Here is a 9,978-nt window from a genome sequence, read left to right on the forward strand (position 1 = left end):
CTTGCATCCTATAAAATGCAGATAACGCATTTTCTAATTTGATGAGACGGAAAGGAGGGGTGGATAATGTCATGGTCACCTCCTCGTCCAATCAGAGAACACCTTGTATTTATTGAGAAAACACAAGACGCTCCCTGAATGGCGAAGCTGCCAAACGAGCGACTCCCTGTGTTCAGTGCACAGATGGCAAGTCGCTCCAGTAGCACCCGGCAGAGACCATCTAAACACAGGGAGTCACTCGTTTGGCAGCTCTGCCATTCAGAGATCGTCTTGTATTTTTTATCCAGGGTCATACACAGGAGATCAGAGAGCAGAGGTAACGAATCAGGAGGAGGAGGCGGAGTCAATTGTTCACAAGCCGGGTTCATACACAGGAAGTCAGGATACCGGAACAGAGTACAGGGCACACAGGGACTTGCTGAAGACCACTCAGCAACTTGGTCATGGCTTCATGCCTGTTTATATAGGATAGTGTGCACGCTAATGAGCATGCACCTGTACGCTAACTAGCACGCTTCAGCACGTGCACTATTGTGCATAAACGTTCCCATACGCGCGCGTTCACGTGCTAAAGAGCGTTTTCCCGGAACTTTAAGCAATAGACTGCTTGATTGTGCGCAGGCACATTTTTGAGCAGGAGTCCATCTGCAGGGAAGTCTCTTACACACGCCGATAGATGTATTTATATCCTTTTTCTTTCTTCCTCCAGATGGACGATACATCAGGAATACCGCGGCGCAGCGTCACATTCCTTCTCCAGGTGCGGAAAAAGAAGATGACGACGTCCCAGCTAATCCTTCCCACGTAAACCCCATTCTCCCGGGACTCTACGGAACATACTCATGCCCTGACTGCGGTGAATGTTTCACTGACAGAGCAGAGTTCAGGTCACACCAGAAGAGTCACGCGGGGGAGAAGACCTATCCGTGTTCCGAGTGCGGGAAATGCTTCACCCGCAGGGAGAATCTCATCCTGCATCAGAGATCTCACACGGGGGTGAGGCCGTTTTCCTGCGCTGAATGCGGGAAGCGGTTTACCCGGAGGAAAACCGTGATGGCCCATCAGAGGATCCACACAGGGGAGAAGCCATTCGGCTGCCCGGAGTGTGGGAAACATTTCACCCAGAGGGAAAATCTCATTATACACCAGAGATCGCACACGGGACTCAAGCCCTTTTCCTGCAATGAATGCGGCAAATGTTTTGCTCGGAGAGAGAAGCTGATCTACCATCAGCGGTCTCACACCGGGGAGAAGCCGTTTTCCTGTTCTGAATGCAGCAAAAGTTTTACCCGGCGGGAAAACCTAATTTTACACCTGCGTTCGCACCCGGGGGTGAAGCCGTTTTCCTGTACGGAATGCGAGGAGTGTTTTACTGAAAGGGAGGAGCTTCTATCACACCAGAAGTATCACGCGGAAGAGAAGCTGTCCTTGAATTCTGAAGTTGGGGGGTGTTTTTCCGAGGGAGGTGATCCCATCCTACATAAAGCAATGGAGGAGCCATATTCATGCTCCGAATGCAGGATAGCCTTTGACCAGAAAGCCGACCTTGTATCTCACGAAAGAACTCACACGGGGCTGAAGAAGTTCTCCTGCGCCGAGTGTGGGAAATGTTTCGGCAAACGGTCAAACCTGATTAGGCACGAGAGAAGTCACTCGGGCGAGAGACCGTTTTCATGCACTATCTGCGGGAAATGCTTTACTTGGCGAGACAAGCTGATCTCCCACCAGAGGTCTCACACGGGGTTGAAACCCTTTGCGTGCCCGTTGTGCGGGAAATGCTTTAGCCAGAGGGCCCACCTGGTGTTGCACAAAAGGACCCACACGGGGGAGAAGCCTTTCTCCTGCAGCGAATGCGGGAGATGTTTTGCCGAGAGCTCTAACCTAACCAAACACCAGAGGACCCACTCGGGGCTGAAGCCATATTCGTGTTCGGAGTGCGGCAAATGCTTTTCGAGCAAATCGAATCTGATCGCCCACGAGAACGTTCACAAGGGGGACAAGCCGCTTTCCTGTTCCGAGTGCGGGAAATGTTTCTCTCGGAAGTCAAATCTTGTTGCACACCAAAACGTTCACAAGGGGGACAAGCCGTACTCCTGTTCCGAATGCAGGAAATGTTTTTCTCGGAAATCGTACCTCATGAGACATGAGAAGGTACATATAGTTTGTGTTCCTCTGTAAGTGAGAGGCCGTACGGCTTTTTATATCTGTGTGGAAAAAAAAAACATTTTTAACTACAGTTTAATTAATTTTTTGTTTTTTAAAGGGTCACCACCTTCAAATAACTATTTTTCCCATTTCTAGGAAATGCTTTTGCTGCCTCAGTTGTAACCTAATTTATTTTGAAAACTTGGACTATATAAGGCCTGTAATCCAATTGAAAATGAAAAGCTGAACTCCGGGATAGTCAAACATTCTCCAAAGACAAACTCCATGTGTATTCTTACGGCAATCTTGGTGTCGTCGTGTATTTCCAGATCTGTGCATTAATCAGTGTTAAACTTTTTTGTAATGAAGACCAGTCACTGCTTTTCTCTCTCATTGTGCGGAGTGACTGGTCTTGTCTCCACACCCTCCTGTAGGTTCCTGCAGTCAGCCTTAGTGGGTGTGACCTTCTGGGCCCCTCCCACTGCTCTACTCTGCACAGACTTTGTACAACACAATGATGAAGACACTGCCACTTCTCCAAGGTAATGGTTCCCATAAAGTGGATTTACGATGATACTCTGCGACGGTACCGCAGTGCCACGGAGTCCAGGTCGGCCTGGGATATGCAACCAGCCCACCAGGGGCCGGCACGTAGATGGAAGCGGGCCGCCTCTCTCCTGGAGCGCATCACATGTTCGTTGGGAACCCGGTGCTAAATCATTCAGGGCCCTATCACACTATCAAGAGTGCGTTCCAGTGCGTTCGACCTCTGGAATGCAACTTGGTTCGGCTCACTTTGCTTTGGGGCGTGAGGGGGAGTGGCGGTGCATTAAACTCAATGGCACCGTGGCCACGCCCCCGCCCGTGGTGCGATGGCCGGAACCCGAATGTGTGGCAAATTAGTGCCTGCGTTCCGGTCCAGTGCGATCTGCAGAACTTAGTGTTTGCAGCATTTTTTGCAGCTCGCACTGGACCGGAACCCAGGCACTATTGTGCCACGCATTCGGGTTCCAGACGATCACACCGCGGGCAGGGGGCGTGGCTGCGGTGTCATTGAGTTTAATGCACAGCCACGCCCCGTCCCGCACCATAACAAAGTGAGCCGGCCGTGTTGCGTTCCAGAGGCCGAACGCACTCTTGATGGTGTGACTGGGCCCTCACAGACGACCTGATTCTGGGTCAGGGTTTCGTACGTAGCAGAGCAGCTACCTCGCTGCGATCTATTGAAAGTCATCCCTTGAGCCAAGCTTATGAAAGAAAGGATAATAAAATAATGAAAGTGGATTTCGATCGTTTGTGGTTATTGAGGAACTATTTTAAATAAAAGCTGTAACACCTATTGCTACTGAGCAATCAACAGCACAACGATCAAGCCTTCCCCTCCGGCCCGGGTGCTCAGTGGAATCCTTGATTCTGAAGTATTCTTTCAGCCCCGACGTCCAATCACTATCCCAGTCCTGACGACCCGAACTCCACAACATTTCCAAGTCTGTCCCTTCTCAACAGATAGCACCACAAAGCTTCTAAATTCACTCCCTCGTAATCTCTCACCTCGACTATTGCAACTCCCACCTTGTTGGTCTACTACTAACAGGCTCCTCCCCCCTTCAGTCTATCATGAATGCTGCTGCCAGACTCATCCGCCTCACCAACCGCTCAGTGTCTGCCGATCCTTCTCCTGGCTCCCACTTGCCCAACCAATAAAATACTAAGAACAAACAAAGCCGTCCACAACTCCCCAAACTACATCAGCAACCTCCTCTCAAAATATCACCCAAATCCTCCTGCGCTCCCTCGTCACCTCCTCCCATGCTCGCCTCCAGGACTTTTCCAAAGCCTCTCCCATCCTCTGAAACTCCGTACTCCAATATGTCCGCTTATCTCCTACTCTGTCCGCTTTTGGGCCCCGTTCACACCATCCTCAGTGCGCTCCTTCTCGATTGTGGCCGGAACGCACTGGATCTAATTGCGGCCGCCTCAGTTTGTTGTGGGGCAGGAGGGGGCGTGGCGATGCATTGAAGTGAATGGCACCACAGCCACTACCGGCCGCAATGCGATCAGCCACATGGGAACGCAAGGCACATCAATGCCTGCGGTCCGGTCCAAAAAAATAGTGCTTGCAGCATTTTTTTCTGACCGGACCACAGACAGTGCCTTGCGTTCCCATGTGGCCGATCGCATTACAGCCTGCAGGGCGTGGCTGTGGTGCCATTCACTTCAATGCATCGCCACGCCCCCTCCCGCCCCACAACAAACTGAGCCGGCCGCAATGAGATCCAGTGCGTTCTGGCCACAATCGGGACGGAGTGTACTTGAGGATGGTGTGAACGAGGCCTTAGGCGATCTTTGAATCCCTTCGGGGAAAGCTTATACCACCTCAACAATGTAACTGTCCTGTTCTTCTATTGGCTCATCCTACACAATTATTACTTTTTGTATCGCTTGCTCCTCCTACTAGATTCTAATCTCTCATCAGCGGGGCCCTCCTGTATTGAAATTGTATTGTAGTGTGCAGGGGCGTAAACGCAGATCACGGGGCCCTCATTTCAGATACACATGACTGAAGTTGGCCAATGGACGATACCTTTGTTCAATCACGTTACCTTTCTGAAAACCAGGAAATCAGATTTTTGAATAAGGTCCTTGCTGGGACGATTACACCTATAAGACCTATAGAGACAACTGAGAGAATTGCTGACGGGACGCAGAGATGGAAAGAAAAAAAAATACAACAAAAACCTTTGAAGAAAGGAAGGGAATGCGTTGCTTGTTTGGAGGAGAAACACAGAAATTGATGGCACCTTTCAGAGACATAGAATTATATATTTTAGGAGAACTCAGGGGAACAATATACATGTTGCACATGCTGAGGACTTATCGGGAGTAAGGTCTCTCTTTGAAGGAGTAAGAGCTATGTTAGCAGATCTGTTGCCGGTGTTCTATTGAGATGTCCAACTTGTCGAGATCTCCAACTCCCATCAGTGCGCCTGCGCGGTCACCTGAGACCACTATCACATTCTCTAATCTGCGCTCGATCCGATGGCACAAGCAGTGATGCCAGCCGGAGAACTCGATGAGGATTGCAAGGGCGCACTTAGGACAGGTCGACGAGGCTCGGAAAAATGCCAAGGCTCGCACACTAGCGCCATCACGTCGAAATCTCCAACGAATGTGACGTTACGAGTTGGAGAGCTTCGACGAGTTGGCCGTTTCAACAGAACACCGGTAAAACATTCCACTGTGTTGTTGCTCCCCCACTGGCCACGCAATGGAGATTCTGCCGGGTCTTGGCCAGCGATGGAACGATGTCCGTTAGGTACAGCAGAGTTTTACATTGACCCACCTCCGGCGAAGAGTTCTGTTTTGCTGCTGCTTTGGTTTAATTGACGTTGATAAATGGCCTTACTACCACACAAGTATTGTGAATCATCTTTCACTTACACATCGTTGGTTTATTTATGTCAATTCTATTGATTTGGTAACACCTGGAACTTAGCTGTGAGATCTCTGAACTTTGCAGCCGTACCGTGGCCTTATGTAACTTCTTTATTTGATAGGCTGGATCTCTGTATATGTGTCAATATTCAATAAACCATATATGAAGAACACTAAAATACGCCCGGCTCAAATACACAATGCTGACATTTGTCTGTGGCCGTAGGCTAAAGCTGCAGACTAGTAGGATCCTATGAAATATGTGATCAAAAGTGGGTGGACACATCACCATCCCGCCTATATGAGCTTGTTGGACATCCTAATCCCAAGCCGTGGCTATTAATATGGGGTTGCCCCCCTTCCTGTGGCTATACCAGCCTCCATTTTTCCATCAAGGCTTACGCATTTTGGAGTGTGTCTTTGGGACCCATTCAGCCAAAAGAGCATTTGTGAGGTCAGGTTCAAGGTGTTCAGTAGTGCATGGAGCCGACCACCTAGTCCACACAGTATCGTCCCACAGGGCTAGAAGTCACAGGATAAGAGAAAAACCGCTCAGGTCTCACAGGTGCGCTCCGGTCGCCATCTTGATCACGCCCGCCAAGCAATCGCCTTTATTTTCAGACGTAATCAACGCAGAGGCTTACATTCGCTTTCCGTCAATGAGCCGATTGAGCGAACCAGTTCCTGATGTCAACGTTTCTTCAACAATATTGATTTTATTCCTCCTTTTTTAACACTTGGTAAATGAAAATTAAACTGCATGTTGGCCGCCATTAAATTATAACTCCAAAGAGTTCCTAAGCATTCAGAAATGTTCCCATAGCAGTAGGTTCACAAAGCAAAGAGGATTACAGTACGTGAATTACAAGTGAATGGTCATTACACATCGATGGAACCAAAGTGAATCGTCATTAACCTTTCATGAGAGCAATATAGGGCCCGCCATTGCTGATCTACTGAAGATACAAGTTGCCTGACTGGGTGACCCCCATTTATTCATTTCTGGGCGACTGAAATATGCAAATCAGAAAAGTCAGAAGTCCTTAGTTGAAACATGTTCCAGGTCGCTGTCTCAAAGTACTGAAGCGAGGGGGGTTAGCATGACTGCCAGGCAGCTACGCATTTCAAAAGGTCAGCATGTGCAGCCTTCAATGTATGGAATGCTTCTACTACAGAAAACTACCCATGCTGTCCCTAGAGCAGAGATGAAGGAACCGTTGGCTACTGCTTACCTTCTGTGGGCTACCCTCATGACAGGTTACCTTGAAGCAAGGTTTAGAGCAAACATGGGTGCCAGTGCCCATGCAAAACAGTCTTGCTGTAACTGCGACTATCACTCAAAGGATGAATTTCCTACCACACATAGGTTGGATTTTTAGTTACTCCCGGAAAACCCTCCTCTACCCAGCGTACCTTCATTCGTAGCAAGCAGTACCAAGAACATGAACAGAAACGAATAGAGGTGGGATCAGTGTCCTTCAAGGGATCCCATGAAAAGGATTTTATGGTGCGTACCAAAATCCTATTTTCTTACCATAAAGGGACACAGTTGGGATGTTCAAAAGCACTCCAGCTGAGAGGTGGGCAACACAGCAACAGCGGCTAATAGGCACAAAATGAACTAGGAACTGCCTGCAGCCCAGAAGCCACCTAAGGGACCAATGCTCTAATCAGAATCAGAAGAGGCCTAGCCCCCTACCTGACAGTGTGTAACACATACGCCTTGTTTACCATGCATGCAGGCACAATTTATCTAATGCTAGATCCACTTTTAGCGGAAAGGCTGAGTGACTGTAGTGGATCATCTACAAATCTTTACATTTAAAGGAGAACTATGGGGTTAGTGCTTTTCCCCATAGTTCTACTTAGGGTAACGGGAGGACACAACTAGTGTCCTCCCGTCACCCTAAGCTCAGTATACCGCGAGCTACAGCTCGCGGTATACTGAGAAACAAAACACAGAAGAGCAAACGTGAAAAATTGGGAAAGTCACATTCAAAATGACTTAAAAGGTAAACACTTCAATAATCACTCACAAGAATTTTGGCTCACTGAAAACACACCCTTTGAATCACAACATTAAAATCACACATGTAGTATAGTCCTAGGGCTTCACCCCTCTATGAGTCTTTTCGTGGCTGATGAGATAGGATTTTCGGGAAAAACATTTCCCACACTCGGAACACGAATACGGCTTCTCCCCCGTGTGAACTTTTTCGTGCGTAATAAGATTGGATTTCTGAGTGAAACGTTTCCCGCACACAGAACACGAAAACGGCTTCTCCCCTGAATGAGTCCTCTGGTGTCTGGCTAAAGTTGACCTGTCGGCAAAACATCTCCCGCACTCAGTGCAAGAAAAAGGCTTCTCCCCCGTGTGAGTCCTCTCGTGAGAAATCAGATACCGTCTCTGGTGGAAACTTTTCCCGCAAGCCGAGCACGAGTACGGCTTCACCCCGGCGTGACAGCTCTGATGGGCGTTCAAATTGGACCGCTCGGCGAAACACTTTCCGCATTCGGCACAGAAGAACGGCTTCATCCCCGTGTGGGTTCTTTCGTGTGATCGAAGGCGGACGCGCTGGATAAAGCATTTCCCGCATTCTGAACAGGAGTAAGGCTTCACCCCCGTGTGAGTTCTCTGGTGTACGAAAAGTCTGGCTCGCTGGGGGAAACATTTCCCACATTCCGAACAGGAAAACTGCTTGTCCCCCGTGTGAGATTTGACGTGGGACATAAGATTCCGTTTCCGGGTAAAGCATTTTCCACATTCGCGACATGAATGCGTCTTCTCCCCTTGGTGGCCTCCCTGGCGTAAGGCGAGCTCCTCTCCCGGGGAAAAACATTCACCGCCCTCAGAACATCTACCATCTCTATGATGGGTGCCCGGAGGGGAGTGGCCAGGAAAGGCCCATCCATGTGTAGAGGGGTCAGCTGATGGATCTGCACTGCGAAACACTGGATGGAGATTTGAGGAAGTCCTAGAACTTTGATCAGATGTAACCTCATCATCATCATCATCATCTGAAGAACCATATTTGATGCCGCCGTCGTCATCTGTTACACCCTCTGCAGAGAAAAGAGGAAGTTTCTGCCGGTTACTGCCGTTGTGTTGTCCACCTGAAAGAGAGACATGAAATCAAGCTTCAAGGAATCAAAAGGTGAATTTTGAGTGAACATATCTGGAATTATTATAATTGCAACCTTCAAATTATTTTATGTGATTTGTACATTTCCACCGGCTCGTTCTTCCATCAACACCTCAAACCACCGGCCTTCATAACCCTACTTCTGCGTGTCGACTCTTAGCTACATTCTACTCTCCAGCTCTCCTTGAAGGCCACCAACATATGGCTGGGTATGTAAATGTCAACCTGAGGCCTAATATCTTACACATCCCTCACCAAGTCTTCATTCTTCTCCTCAACCAACCAAAAGGAACCAGAACTGGTTTCACTGTGTTTAGGTTTTTGCATTGAACCTGGCAGTACAGATGGACTTTGATGCTGTACAGGTGGACTTGGTTGACTTTCATGCGGTACAGGTGGCCTTTCATGCTGTACAGGTGGACTTGGTGGCCTTTCATGCGGTACAGGTGGACTTGGTGGCCTTTCATGCTGTACAGGTGGACTTGGTGGCCTTTCATGCTGTACAGGTGGACTTGGTGGCCTTTCATGCAGTGCAGGTGGACTTTAATGCTGTACAGGTGGACTTGGTGAACTTTCATACGGTACAGGTGGACTTTCATGCGGTACAGGTGGACTTGGTGGCCTTTCATGCTGTACAGGTGGACTTGGTGGCCTTTCATGCAGTGCAGGTAGACTTGGTGGCCTTTCATGCAGTGCAGGTAGACTTTCATGCAGTGCAGGTGGACTTGGTGGCCTTTCATGCGGTACAGGTGGACTTGGTGGCCTTTCATGTGGTGCAGGTGGACTTGGTGGCCTTTCATGCGGTATAGGTGGACTTGGTGGCCTTTCATGCGGTGCAGGTGGACTTGGTGGCCTTTCATGCGGTACAGGTGGACTTGGTGGCCTTTCATGCGGTGCAGGTGGACTTGGTGGCCTTTCATGCGGTACAGGTGGACTTGGTGGCCTTTCATGCGGTGCAGGTGGACTTGGTGGCCTTTCATGCGGTGCAGGTGGACTTGGTGGCCTTTCATGCGGTGCAGGTGGACTTGGTGGCCTTTCATGCGGTGCAGGTGGACTTGGTGGCCTTTCATGCGGTGCAGGTGGACTTGGTGGCCTTTCATGCGGTGCAGGTGGACTTGGTGGCCTTTCATGCGGTGCAGGTGGACTTGGTGGCCTTTCATGCGGTGCAGGTGGACTTGGTGGCCTTTCATGCGGTGCAGGTGGACTTGGTGGCCTTTCATGCGGTGCAGGTGGACTTGGTGGCCTTTCATGCGGT

General features: G+C 49.4%; 1 protein-coding gene and 2 long non-coding RNA genes across 4 annotated transcripts in view; 1 reads left to right on the forward strand and 2 right to left on the reverse strand.

The window, feature by feature from the left end:
- LOC108796642 overlaps nucleotides 1-3,392 on the reverse strand; it is an 11,707-nt gene extending 8,315 nt beyond the window's left edge. For both annotated transcript variants that reach the window (XR_001941822.1, XR_001941821.1), the window contains exon 1: nucleotides 3,307-3,392. This is a non-coding gene — a long non-coding RNA (uncharacterized LOC108796642). The remainder of the gene's footprint in view (nucleotides 1-3,306) is intronic.
- Nucleotides 1-3,393, forward strand: part of LOC108796641 — an 11,232-nt gene extending 7,839 nt beyond the window's left edge. The window contains exon 3 of the long non-coding RNA XR_001941820.1: nucleotides 3,309-3,393. This is a non-coding gene — a long non-coding RNA (uncharacterized LOC108796641). The remainder of the gene's footprint in view (nucleotides 1-3,308) is intronic.
- Nucleotides 1-9,978, reverse strand: part of LOC108796637 (zinc finger protein 208-like) — a 154,972-nt gene that overhangs the window by 98,508 nt on the left and 46,486 nt on the right. Inside the window, exon 2 of the mRNA XM_018568136.1 lies at nucleotides 7,697-8,302. Coding sequence (XP_018423638.1) covers nucleotides 7,697-8,302 — 606 coding nt within the window. The remainder of the gene's footprint in view (nucleotides 1-7,696; nucleotides 8,303-9,978) is intronic.

Source organism: Nanorana parkeri, unplaced genomic scaffold (assembly GCF_000935625.1).
Source record: "Nanorana parkeri isolate BGI_ZX_2015 unplaced genomic scaffold, ASM93562v1 scaffold1142, whole genome shotgun sequence".
Taxonomy (NCBI): Eukaryota; Metazoa; Chordata; class Amphibia; order Anura; family Dicroglossidae; genus Nanorana; species Nanorana parkeri.